We start from the raw sequence: 13966 nt of genomic DNA, 5'->3' as shown, positions 1-13966 counted from the left end.
ACCGCTTGTTCACCCATGGTGATGGCCTCTGTTGGAGATCCTGAGGGGGATGGGGAATTTTTGGCATGCGTGGTGGGACTGTCTTCAGATTGTTTTGTACTGGGGAATGGTTCAACAATTGATGTCAGATGTTTTGCAAACTCTTGTACCATTGCAGATGGATGTTTTCTTACGTAATTATCCTGCTCGGGGGTTGGACTGTGAGCAAGCTCACTTTGTGACGCTGGTCGCTACGGCTGCCAGACTGTGTGTGGCCTCCTTTTGGAAACACTCTACTCTTCCTGCACAGTCTAATCTTTTGCTCAAAGTGGACCATATAAACCTTATGTCAAAATTGACTGCATTGAGGAATGACACTTGTGGTTCTTTTCGCCGCATTTGGCGCCTTTATGGTAGATGAATGAATATTCCTTAATTGTTTTGGACATTTGTTATAAAGACTTTAGTCCTGTCTTTGGCTTCCTTGTTTTGTATTATGATACAGTGTATCACTCTGTGTGGGGGGTGGTTGTTCTGCTGGGAATTGTTTTGATATTGCTGTTGGCATTCTGCCTGTGTATGCTGTTTTATATTGGTGAATAAAGTATTCAAAAATTTAAAAAAAAAACCCAAAAAACCAACTTTTCTTAGTAGACTAGGCAATCCTTTCTTGAACCCCAGTACCGTACTCTGCCCTATTACGTCCTCTGGAAGCGCATTCCAGGTGTCCACCACACGTTGAGTGAAGAAAAACCTCCTAGCATTCGTTTTGAATCTGTCCCCTTTCAACTTTTCTGAATGCCCTCTTGTTCTTTTATTTTCCGAAAGTTTGAGGAATCTGTCCTTCTCTACTCTCTCTATGCCCTTCATGATCTTGTAAGTCTCTATCATATCTCCTCTAAGTCTCCTCTTCTCAGGGAAAAGAAACCCAGTTTCTCCAATCTCTCAGCATATGAAAGGTTTTCCATACCTTTTATCAAACATGTCGCTCTCCTCTGAACCCTCTCGAGTATCGCCCTATCCTTCTTAAGGTTCGGCGACCAATATTGGACACAGTACTCCAGATGCGGACGCACCATCGCCCGATACAATGGCAGGATAACTTTTTTCGTTCTGGTTGTAATACCCTTTTTGATTATACCTAGCATTCTATTCGCTCTCTTAGTGGCCGCTGCGCACTGTGCCGTCGGCTTCATTGTCATGTCCACCATTACCCCCAAGTCCCTTTCTTGGGTACTCTCATTCAATAACATCCCTCCCATCGTATAGCTGTACCTCAGGTTTCTGCTTCCCACATGTAGTACTTTACATTTCTCAACGTTGAACTTCATCTGCCATCTCGTTGCCCATTCCCCCAGTTTGTTCAAGTCCCTTTGTAATTCTTCGCAGTCCTCTTTAGTCCGAGCTCTACTAAATAGTTTGGTGTCATCCGCAAATTTTATTATCTCGCACTTCGTCCCTGTTTCTAAATCATTTATAAATATATTAAATAGCAGCGGTCCGAGCACCAAGCCCTGCGGAACACCATTCGTGACCCTCCTCCAGTCTGAGTAGTGGCTCTTCACTCCTACCCTCTGTTTCCTACCCGCCAACCAATTCCTAATCCATCTATGTACGTCTCCTTCCACCCATGGTTCTTCAGTTTCTGAAGTAGGCGTTCATGGGGTACCTTGTCAAAGGCTTTTTGGAAATCTAGATATATGATGTCTATGGGGTCTCCTCTGTACATCCGTCTGTTAATTCCTTCGAAGAAGTACAATAAGTTGGTTAGGCACGATCTCCCCTTGCAGAATCCATATTGGCTGGTTATCAGAAGTTTGTTTCTTTCAAAATGTTCATCGATGTTGTCTTATCAGTGCTTCTGCCATTTTCCCCGGAACCGAGGTCAGACTTACCGGTCTGTAGTTTCCCGGGTCACCTCTTGATCTCTTTTTAAAGATGGGCGTAACATTGGCTATCTTCCAATCCTCCGGGATCTCGCCTGTTTTCAGGGATAGATTGCAAATTTGCTGAAGTAGTTCCGCTATTTCCTCCTTTAGTTCCTTCAGAACCTTTGGGTGGATTCCGTCTGGACCCGGGGATTTGTCAGTTTTTAATTTTTCTATCTGCCTGCATACGTCTTCAATGCTCACTTCCATGGATGTTAATTTTTCTGGTTGATCTCCATTGAAGATTTGCTTAGGTTCCGGTATGTTGGATGTGTCTTCATTTGTAAATACAGACGAGAAGAACATGTTAAGTCTTTCTGCCATTTCTTTCTCCTCCTTCAGCACTCCCTTCCTGTCTCCGTTGTCCAGTGGTCCCACCTCCTCCCTAGCCAGCTGCTTCCCTTTAACATATCTTTTTTTTTTTTTTTTTTTTTTTTTAATTCTTTATTCATTTTTAAACTTTCATCAAGTGTACAAAAATTCATAATAAACACTATTAATTAGACCACTTGAACATCTTATCATTATACCCTATAAATGTAAATGTAACCCTCCCCCCACTCTCCCTCAAAGCCCATTATTCATTATAAAATCATAAACCCTACACTTGAAACCCTCCCCCCACCCAACATTAAGTGGTGTATAATTAATAGAAAAATGGCATTTAATCATGACAAAAAGATGTTAATGGCTCCCATATTTTAATAAAATTTTTATACTTTCCATTCTGTACCCTTTAACATATCTAAAGAACGGTTTGAAATTTTGTGCTTCCCTGGCTAGCCTCTCTTCATACTCTCTTTTGGCTTTTCGAACCACACGGTTATACACAAGTTATACACTTGAATAAGTAATACGGAATTAGACATCATTTTAAGGAATATGCTTCAAAAAAGTAAAAAATCTAAATCCTTCTTAGACCTCAAAAAAATAAGGGGAGGAGGAGAACATAAGACAAGGAGCTCCCTATATGAAATATCAAAAAGGAAAGGCTATATCATGAACTTTACACCACCCCTTAAATACATTATCGGTATAAAAAGATATTATAATGCTTGGAGTATTGCATTCATTTATGGTCTCCTCATCTAAAGAAAGGTATAGTGGCACTAGAAAAGGTTCAAAGAAGAGCGACCAAGATAATAAAGGGGATGGGACTCCTCTCGTATGAGGCAAGACAAAAAAGGGTAGGGCTCTTCAGCCTGGAAAAGAGAAGGCTGAGGGGAGATATGATGGAAGTCTACAGATTCCTATGTGGAGTAGAATGGGTACAAGTGGATTGATTTTTCACTCCATCAAAAATTGCAAAGATTAGGAACATTCAATGAAACTGCAGGGAAATACTTTTAAAACCTATAGGAGGAAATATTTTTTCACTCAGAGAATAGTTAAAATCTGGAATGTGTTACCAGAAGTTGTGGTAAAAGCAGATAGTGTAGCTTGTTTTAAAAAAGGTTTGGACAAATTCATGAAGGAAAAGTCCATAGTCTGTTATTAAGACATGGGGGAAGCCTCTGCTTGCCCTGGATCGGTAGCATGGAACATTGATACTCCTTGGGTTTTGGCCAGGTACTAGTGACCTGGATTGGCCACCATGAGAATGGGCTACTGGGCTTGATGGATCATTGGTATGACCCAGTAAGGGTATTCTTATGTTCTAAATAGCTGGACATCCTAACTATCTGTCTTCTTCAAGTCCAAAAAGGCCTTCAGCTTTTCCCGCTGGAAGAAACATATTTTATACCTAGGTATCTTATCAGGCATTTACAGGGGTAAGCTGAAAGAAATGTTGCCCCCAAGGTTAGTACTTCCTGTTGCATAGCCAAATAGACTTTCCTTTGCTCTTGAGTTTGCCTAGATATATCGAAGTAAATCCATATCTTTTTCCCACAAAAGAAAGCCTGGGAATTCCGAAAATACAACTTCATCACAGCATTTAAATCCTTAAGGAAAACAAACGATACCATTTACAGATATTGCTTTTTGTGACCTTGGGCAAGCCATTTTGTCCCCTATTACCCCAGGTACCAACTTAGATAGTAAGACCTATAGGGTAGGGTTGTGCTTCTCAACCCAGTCCAGGGGGCAAGCTCACCCAGTCACGGTTTTCAGGATTTTCACAATGAATATGCATGAGAGAGGGTTGCATACACTATTGCTTCAGTATGCTAATATTTCATGCATATTCATTGTGGATATCCTGGCTGGGTGTGCCTTAGGGCTGAGTTAAGAAGCATTGGGCTGTGGGCCTGTCCACTTATACATTGCCTTGGGTATGGGTTTTGAAAGGTGAGTACATAAATTCCAAACTAAATAAACTTGGTTCTCCCTGTTTACACATTTGCTCAGATGGTTAAGCTAACTAGGCTTATATTCAAGCACATCCCGTAAGCCTAAGCAGCTAGCATGTCAGTCAGAAATATTTGCATTGGAGTAAAGAGGAGGCTCAAATTCTACCAATGTGCAAAGGAGGTCAAGAATGGTAGCATGGCAAACCCAGAACACTTTATTATCCCAACTGTTATATTCTGTGAACTGCACTATGCTGCCACTCTGTATCTTCATATGCCATTGAGATCACACCATGGGTACTTCAAGTGCATCAGGTCACTTTATTGGAGCAAATCATCAAAGTATTTTGTGTTTGCCATGCAGCCTTTTTGACCACCTTTGTGCATTCTGGCACTCCTATCATTGCTCTTTAGAAACATATTTCAACTTTGATATACTGTCCATTCAACTTTTGATATAGAAACATAGAAAGATGACGGCAGATAAGGGCCATAGCCCATCAAGTCTGCCCACACTATTTACCTACCCTCTTAAGTCTACTGACCCCCTAAAGAATAATTGTAATTATACTGTCACTCTACTTACCCGCTCATTCAGTCCTAGTGACCCCATCCCTTGGCATGACCTCGTAGGGATCCCACATAGGTATCCCATTTGTTCTTGAAGTCTGAGATGCTGCGTGCCTCGACCACCTGCACTGGAAGCTCGTTCCAATGCTCAATCACTCTCTCCGTGAAGAAGTATTTCCTGGTGTCTCCACGAAACTTCCCTCCCCTGAGCTTGAGCGGATGTCCTCTTGTGGTCGAGGGTCCCCTGAGAAGAAAGATATCATCTTCCACCTCTACCCGTCCCGTGATGTACTTAAATGTCTCAATCATGTCTCCCCTCTCCCTACGCTCCTCGAGAGTGTAGAGCTGCAATTTGCTCAGTCTTTCTTCGTACGGGAGACCCTTTAGCCCCGAGACCATCCTGGTGGCCATCCGCTGAACCGATTCAACTCTGAGCACATCCTTACGGTAATGTGGCCTCCAGAATTGAACACAGTATTCCAGATGCGGTCTCGCCATGGCTCTGTACAGTGGCATCATGACTTCAGGTTTCCTGTTGACGAAGCTTCTCTTGATACAACCTATCATTTGCCGTGCTTTAGATGAAGCCTTCTCCACTTGAGTGGCTGCTTTCATGTCAGCACTGATGATTACTCCTAAGTCTCGTTCTGCCGTAGTCCTGGCTAAAGTTTCTCCATTCAGGGTGTAAGTTCTGCAAGGATTTCCGTTGCCGAGATGCATGACCTTACATTTCTTGGCGTTGGAAGCCCAGCTGCCAGATCAAGGACCAACTTTCTAAAGTACGCAGGTCTTGCTCCATAGCATCCTGAAGATTATAGCCGTTTACTACATTGCATAGTTTGGCGTCATCAGCGAATAAGGTTACCTTGCCTTGGAGCCCTTGAGTCAGATCCCTAATGAATATGTTGAAGAGGAGTGGGCCCAGGACCGAACCCTGTGGCACTCTGCTGGTCATCTCCGACATTTTAGAAAGGGTACCGTTGACCACCACCCTCTGAAGTCTGCCACTAAGCCAATCTTTAACCCATGCAGTTAGAGTCTCTCCTAATCCCATAGATTTCATCTTGTTCAGCAGCCTGCGGTGTGGGACGCTGTCAAACGCTTTGCTGAAGTCCAGGTACACGACGTCCAAGGACTCTCCTGAGTCTAGTCTTCTTGTTACCCAGTCAAAGAAGCTTATTAGATTGGACTGGCATGACCTACCCTTGGTGAATCCATGTTGGCTGGGATCCCGGAGATTTCCCTCGTTCAGGATCGTATCTAATTTATACTTAATTAGTGTTTCCATGAGTTTGCACACTATTGAGGTGAGGCTTACCGGTCTATAGTTCGCAGCCTCAGCCTTGCAACCCTTTTTATGTAGAGGAACGACGTTGGCTGTTTTCCAGTCCAACGGAACTTTCCCCGTACTTAGTGAGAGATTGAAGAGCACCGCCAACGGTTCTGCCAGGACATCTCTCAATTCTCTGAGCACTCTTGGGTGTAAATTGTCCGGTCCCATGGCCTTGTTTAACTTTAGCCTTGCCAGTTCGTTGTAGACGTCCCCAGGAGTGAACTCAAAATTCTGAAACGGGTCATCCACGTCTTGTATTATCATCAACTGTGGTCCGTGTCCCGGTGCTTCACAGGTGAAGACTGAGCAGAAATATTCATTTAGTAGTTCTGCTTTTTCTGAATCCGCCACCGCGTAGTTTCCGTCCGGTTGTCTAAGGCGTACTATACCGTCTGTGTTCCTTTTCCTATCGCTGATATACCTAAAGAAGGATTTGTCCCCTTTTTTAATGTTTTTTGCCAGAGTTTCTTCCACTCGACGTTTGGCCTCCCTAACTGCTGTTTTGACCGCTGCAGATCTGGTCTTATATTCTACTTTAGTTTCTCTTCTCTGGGTGCGTTTGTAGGAAAGAATTGCTTTTTTCTTCTCCTTAATGAGGAGTGAGATCTCTTCAGTGAGCCATTGGGGTTTGTTGTTTCTTTGCCGTTTATCTACTGATTTTATGTAGCGATTAGTTGCTTCGTGTATGGATGATTTCAGGTACGACCACATAGTTTCCACATTGCCGGTCTCTGCTTGGTCCTGTAGCGTCTGATGAACGTGATCTCCCATACGTGCAAAGTCGGCGCCCCGAAAGTTGAGCACCTTTGTTTTTGTAATTGATTTAGGTGATCCTTTCCCAATGTTGAACCATACCATGTTATGGTCGCTGGAGGCTAGCGTATCTCCTACCGAGACCTCTGAGATGCTTTCCCCGTTTGTGAGTACCAGGTCTAGGATTGTCTGGGCCCTAGTGGGCTCCGTTACCATCTGTCTGAGATGTACTCCTTTTATGGAGTCCAGAAGCCTCCTGCTGCTGCTGGTTGCTGCTGAAAATGTGTTCCAGTCTGCGTCAGGCATGTTGAAGTCCCCTAGCAGCACAGTGTCACCCCGTAGAGTTATATTCTCTATGTCTTCAATTAATTCTGCGTCCATGTTTTCCGGTTGTCTTGGAGGTCTGTATACCACACCAAGATACAGGCATTTTTTACTACCTCGTGCCAGGTTAACCCAGAGGGACTCCCCGGTATACTTGACATCAGTGATCCTGGTAGTTTTGATGTCTTCTTTAATGTATAGTGCTACCCCTCCACCTAACCTGCCCTCTCTGTCCTGACGAAGTAGATTGTACCCCGGTATAGCCATATCCCACCCATGTGCGTCAGTGAACCAAGTCTCGGATATTGCCACCACGTCCAGGTTGGCATCCCTTATTTCAGTTTCTAGTTCTAGAATTTTATTGCCTAAACTGTGTGCATTAACATACATGGCCCTCCACACTTTGTGTTTGCTGAGTCCCTGTAAGGCTATTCCTGACCGAGTCTGTGTGGCTCCAAGAGAACTGTTTGCATATTGGGTCCTTACCTCGGAATCTGAGTGTCGACTCGTCCCATCAGGATAGTTCCTTTCCACCCCAGTATATGAGTAGGTCCCCTCCCCCAACTTACCTAGTTTAAAGCCCTGCGAAGTAGGCGGGCTAGTCGGTGTCCGAAGATGTTCTTACCTCTGCTGGTTAAATGGAGTCCGTCTAGTCCCTGTAGTCCTTGCAGCGCCTCTCTATGATCCAGGAATCCGAAGTTCATATCTCGACACCATCCTCGTAGCCATTCGTTCGTTCTCAGGATGCATTCATCTCTGGCTCTTCCCTTGCCTCTAACTGGTAGGATTGATGAGAAGACTACCTGCGCACTTGTCTGCTTCAGCCTCTCACCCAAGGCTCCGAAGTCTCTGGCGATGGTTTCTGGGGTATTCCTGGCAGTGTCATTCGTACCTATATGGATAAGAAGCATAGGAAAATGGTCATGAGGTGTAAGTAATTTCCCTAGACTGGTGGTGATGTCCCGTATTTTGGCACCATATACTGTCCATCAAATTAATATCTATTTGTTTACAATACTAAGATCAATTTAAAAGTTAAGCAAGGGTAGGAGATAGAGGGGAAGAGACACAAGGAAGTCTTAGTTGAGGCAAAATGTTTGTGATTTTAGATGTTTGAGCAGTTTGATTTTTACTTCACAAACTGCTGAAATAATTTTAAAGGTCTTATTGGCATATATACTTGTTTCAGGGCTGCTCTTCAGACATCTCATCTATGGTCACAGAGGCCCGAGACAAAGCACTCCAAGCAGTGGAACGAGCAATAAGAGATGTGGGGCATCTGGCCACATGTACAGGAAGTGAGCTGCACCTCTCAGAAGACGGCGTAGGAGATACCAAGAGCCTAAAGGTACAAATTAGAGAATGACACAGTGGTGGTTGCCCGTGGCTAGCCACGTTTAGCCGCGGATAACCCGCCGAAACGGGGAAGAAAAAAATAGTGGCCTCTGCAGGTACGGGGACAAGGCCATTCAACGCCCTGTGGAGCGGTGAATGGATTTGTCTCCGCAGTGAGGCAACCAAGGATCGCGCGATCCTCATCCGGCCATCTCCCTCCCTCCACCTCACCTTTGATGAAGAGCACTGTTCCCTCAATCGCCGGTTGAATTTCTGCCGGTCCGCATGAAAAAAAAAAAAAATGCCTCTCCTTTTCCCCTGCTCTCAGTTGGTAAAGCGGCAGCCGACAGGAAGTCTTTCAGACGTCAATTCTGACGTCGGAGAGGACATTCTGAGCCAGCCAATCGCTGCCTGGCTGTCCCAGAACGTTCTCTCCGACTTCAGAATTGAGTCGGAAAGAAGACTTCCGGCTTTAGCAGCTGCAGCATGGCGATAAGAGAAGAGGAAAAGGAGGGAGGCTTTTTTTTTTTTTGAACGGCAGGGAGGCAGCAGGCTGGCTTTGGCTAGGGAGGGAGAAAGGTAGACAGGCAGGCAGGCTGTGGGGGTGGGGGTGGGGGTGGGACTGGGACAAAGTGTGAAAGGCAGTGAGAGGGACTTAGGAAGGAGGCACTAGGGGCACTAAAGACATGGGAAGGAGGCACTGGGGGCACTAAAGACAGAAAGGGGCACTAAGGACATGGGAAGAGGTACTGGGGCACTAAAGACATGGGAAGGAGACACTGGGGGCACTAAAGACAGGAAGGGGCACTAAGGACATGGGAAGGAGGCACTGGGGGCACTAAAGACAGAAAGGGGCACTAAGGACATGGGAAGGAGGCACTGGGGGCACTAAAGACAGAAAGGGGCACTAAGGACATGGGAAGGAGGCACTGGGGGCACTAAAGACAGGAAGGGGCACTAAGGACATGGGAAGGAGGCACTGGGGGCACTAAAGACAGGGGCACTAAAGACATGAGAAGGAGGCACTGGGGCACTAAAGACATGGGGAGGAGGCACTGGGGGCACTAAAGACAGGAAGGGGCACTAAGGACATGGGAAGGGGGCACTAAAGACAGGGGCACTAAAGACATGAGAAGGAGGCACTGGGGCACTAAAGACATGGGGAGGAGGCAGTGGGGGCACTAAAGACATGGGAAGGAGGCACTGGGGGCACTAAAGACAAAGGGGCACTAAAGACATGGGAAGGAGGCACTGGGGGCACTAAAGACAGGAAAGGGCACTAAGGATATGGGAAGGAGGCACTGGGGCACTAAAGACATGGGAAGGAGGCACTGGGGGCACTAAAGACAGGAAGGGGCACTAAGGATATGGGAAGGAGGCACTGGGGCACTAAAGACATGGGAAGGAGGCACTGGGGCACTAAAGACATGGGAAGGAGGCACTGGGGGCACTAAAGACAGGAAGGGGCACTAAGGACATGGGAAGGAGGCACTGGGGGCACTAAAGACAAAGGGGCACTAAGGACATGGGAAGAGGTACTGGGGCACTAAAGACATGGGAAGGAGGCACTGGGGCACTAAAGACAGGAAGGGGCACTAAGGACATGGGAAGGAGGCACTGGGGGCACTAAAGACAGGAAGGGGCACTAAGGACATGGGAAGGAGGCACTGGGGGCACTAAAGACAGAAAGGGGCACTAAGGACATGGGAAGAGGTACTGGGGCACTAAAGACATGGGAAGGAGGCACTGGGGGCACTAAAGACAGGAAGGGGCACTAAGGACATGGGAAGGAGGCACTGGGGGCACTAAAGACAGGAAGGGGCACTAAGGACATGGGAAGGAGGCACTGGGGGCACTAAGGACATGGGAAGGAGGCAATGGGGGCACTAAAGAAATGGGAAGGAGGCACTGGGGGCACTAAAGACATGGGAAGGAGGCACCGGGGGCACTAAAGACATGGGAAGGAGGCACCGGGGGCACTAAGGACATAGGAAGGAAAGAGGGAGGGAATAGAAAGGGACAATTCTTGGGCCAGAGTGCAGAAAGAAAGAAAGGATACACAGACAGAAGGAAACGCAACCAGAGACTCATGAAATCAATCACCAGACAGTAAAGGTAGGAAAAATGATTTTATTTTCAATTTAGTGATTAAAATGTGTCAGTTTTGAGAAGTTATATCTGCTGTCTATATTTTGCACTATATTTGTCTATTTTTCTATAGTTACTGAGGTGACTGAGCTTGCAGAGATGGGGCGGAAACAGGGTTTTAAAATTTTAGTCCTAGTAGTTTGCCGGTCCACAAAATAATTATTTTATTTCTGCCGGTCCAAGGGTGTAAAAAGGTTGAAAAACGCTGATGTAGAGCATACCGGCTTTCTTTTTCGCCCAGCCGCAAGCGTTCAAAAAGCCGCGCACGCGCAGCTGTTTGAGTTGTTCAATTTTCTCCTCTCTTGCAACTTCCTGTTTCCGGTTGCGTCAGAGGAGAATATTGAACAAAGAGCAGCCGCGCGTGTGGCTGGGCGAAAAAGAAAGCCGGCATACTCTACATCTAAGGTGAGGTGGAGGGAGGGGAGATGGCGGAACGCTGCAATCGGTCGGGTGTCTGTTTTTGTATCACTGCCTGCCTGCACTCACGTTCCAGATCCTCCTGCATTTTTAGTGTGTACAATTGATCTGATTAGAGCTATAGGTGAACATGGGGGACACGTCATTGCAAGGGAGGACAAGTCAATTGATTTATTTTATATTCTGTTTTTACTACAGGGCAGAGGCACTGAAACAGATTCTCAGTGCAGTAGTAGTAGTGGCAGGACTCTCTTCTGTCTTCATGGTGTTTCGCAGTACTGAGGCTTATATGGATGCTGCGGGGATGGTGACGGGGCTGTGAATGGGGTGGCGGTGACGGGGCAGTGAAAGGGATTACGGTGACGGGGAGGTGAAGGGAACAGCGGTGACGGGGCAGTGCAGAGGATGGTGCAGTGACGGGGGCAGATTTTTTTCCCTGTGTCATTCTCTAGTACAAATAGAGAGGAACAGCTGGCAGACCCTAATGGTGAGCTCTGCTTGCAATAAGGTGCAAACTGCCTAAAACATGGAACTTGGAGGGTGTTTTAAAAATGTGTGCTATATGAGGGTAGGATATATTGTAATTGCTACAGAGAAAGAAATGCGGGGGATATCTTTTTCCAGAGTAGTTAAGGGTACTTGGCCATTTGTCTTCACAACAAGAGCATATAGTTAGGAGTATGCTGCCCTTTTTGACGTTGCTGGTACGTATGCATCTCTCTCTCTCTCTCTGTACACATAAGTAATCTAAATTCAACTAAATTCTAGATTAGGTAAGAAGCTGAAACTTTGCACACTTGTTACTCTGAACATTTGGACCACAAGAGAAGTCTAAAAATAAAATTACTTTGCTTGGAGGTTGGGAAGAGGAATGGCTATTCCCAACCACAGAGGTTTAGCTTTTATTTTCCATCTTGGATGAAATTATGTGTTAGTGGTTTTGACAGATGATTTGATTCAAAATCAATTTGTGATTTTTTTTTAAATTGAAACCTAAGAGGACTTCAAAAATGAGGTCGGCACAAGTTTAAATCATTAGCCTCGTTATAAATCTTATTTTTCTTTGTATCCACTTCCAACTGCATAATACTAAACAGCCATAAGAAAGAAAACAAGATTATAGTTAAATTTGTAAATTTATTAAATCAAATTAATGTCGCTCACCTGGATTTACAAAGCATACCATAAAATAGCACAAATATAAAACAGTAAACCTGCAATAAAACACATCCTCCCTAGCAGGAACCTCAGTTTACATTTAATTTCAATCTTTGTTTACGTAATGTTTTATCTTTATAAATTACTTTAGTCTTTTTGAAAGTATGGAAAATATATTGGTAGACCATACCCCAATATTAACTAAAAAGCTGCTCATAGAACATGCTTTAATTTGCTGTCAAAATAAGATGCATCAGTATTTGCGTAGAAGAATATTGCTTATCTCCAAAAGTCTGAAGCAAGGAAACTAGTGTGTATATATTTGTATCTCTGTACAGAAAAATATGGATAGTGCTAGCACCTATTCCCTTTCTCTAGTGCAGGGGTGTCAAAGTCCCTCCTCGAGGGCCGCAATCCAGTCGGGTTTTCAGGATTTCCCCAATGAATATGCATTGAAAGCAGTGCATGCAAATAGATCTCATGCATATTCATTGGGGAAATCCTGAAAACCCGACTGGATTGTGGCCCTCGAGGAGGGACTTTGACATTCCTGCTCTAGTGTATGAGAACTAGCATCTGAATTCTAATATCCACGTAACCCATATGGTTTGTTGATTTAATTTGTGAGCATTTATATACAACCATTTCTCTATACCATATTGTCTATTATCCCAGGACAAGCAGGCAGCATATTCTTAACGTATGGGTGACGTCACCGACGGAGCCCCGGTACGGACCTTTTTAACTAGAAAGTTCTAGTTGGCCGCACCGCGCATGCGCGAGTGCCTTCCCGCCCGACGGAGGAGTGCGTGGTCCCCAGTTTCTTCATTTCCGCGGAGCGAAGAAGTCGCATGTTTTTCAACGGCCGTTGAAATCATTAGTTTGCCTTCCCGCTCGCGTATTTTTTCCGAATTTCTTCCTTTTTTCCCTTTGAATTACTTTATTTTTCCTTAAAAAAAAAAAAAAAAAAAAAAACTCGTCGAGTTTTCTTTATTTTTTCGAGCCGGCCCCGGCGGGGCCTGTTGTCACCATACAGGCCTCCGGCTTTGATTTTGCGGAGGCCGTGTTTCCCTTCATGCCCCCTCAACCGGGTTTTAAGAAGTGCCAGCGGTGTGCACGCCCGATCTCTCTCACAGACCCGCACAATTGGTACCTCCAGTGCCTGGGTCCAGAACATCGGGCTGACACCTGCACCCGCTGTGCTACGCTTAAAAAGCGCACTTTGAAAAATAGGCAGATCCAGCAAAATATTTTGTTTGGTACCGGATCTGCCATGGAACCTGCCGCGACGTCGACGGCACCCCAAAAGTCGGCACCGACGACGTCGACACCACCGGACCCTTCCTCGGGGTCGTTGGGCCCAGGTAAGCCGGCTAAGAAGCCTTCCACTTCCCTCGAGTGCCCTCCTGCCACGGTTGCTACACCGGCCATTCCGGCGCCGCACCGGCCCCGCAAACGCTCCGCTCCGATCTCGGTGAGTGCCTCATCATCGGCCTCCTCATCGCCGGAGCGTAGAGCGGCACCTATTGTACCGAAGAAGAAAAAAGTGGTACCGGTGCCTCCCCTGGATGACCGCATCGCAGCCATACTCCAAACACAGTTACAGGAGCAGCTGCAACAACAACTCCAACAACTGTTGCCAGCGTTGCTAGCACCGCACCTTCCGGTACAGGACCGGTCCGAGCCTCGCACTGTCCCATCGGTGTCGACCCCCTCGGTACCGACTAATA

General features: G+C 45.8%; 1 protein-coding gene across 3 annotated transcripts in view; it reads left to right on the top strand.

Annotated features, from left to right (window-relative positions):
• KIF14 (kinesin family member 14) overlaps positions 1–13966 on the top strand; it is a 152864-nt gene that overhangs the window by 117793 nt on the left and 21105 nt on the right. For all 3 annotated transcript variants that reach the window (XM_033916674.1, XM_033916672.1, XM_033916673.1), the window contains exon 26: positions 8368–8526. In XM_033916674.1, coding sequence (XP_033772565.1) covers positions 8368–8526 — 159 coding nt within the window. The remainder of the gene's footprint in view (positions 1–8367; positions 8527–13966) is intronic.

This window comes from Geotrypetes seraphini, chromosome 12 (genome assembly GCF_902459505.1).
Source record: "Geotrypetes seraphini chromosome 12, aGeoSer1.1, whole genome shotgun sequence".
Lineage (NCBI taxonomy): Eukaryota > Metazoa > Chordata > Amphibia > Gymnophiona > Dermophiidae > Geotrypetes > Geotrypetes seraphini.
The sequence above is the reverse complement of the archived record's forward strand: the minus strand, read 5'-3'. Positions and strand labels throughout refer to the sequence as shown.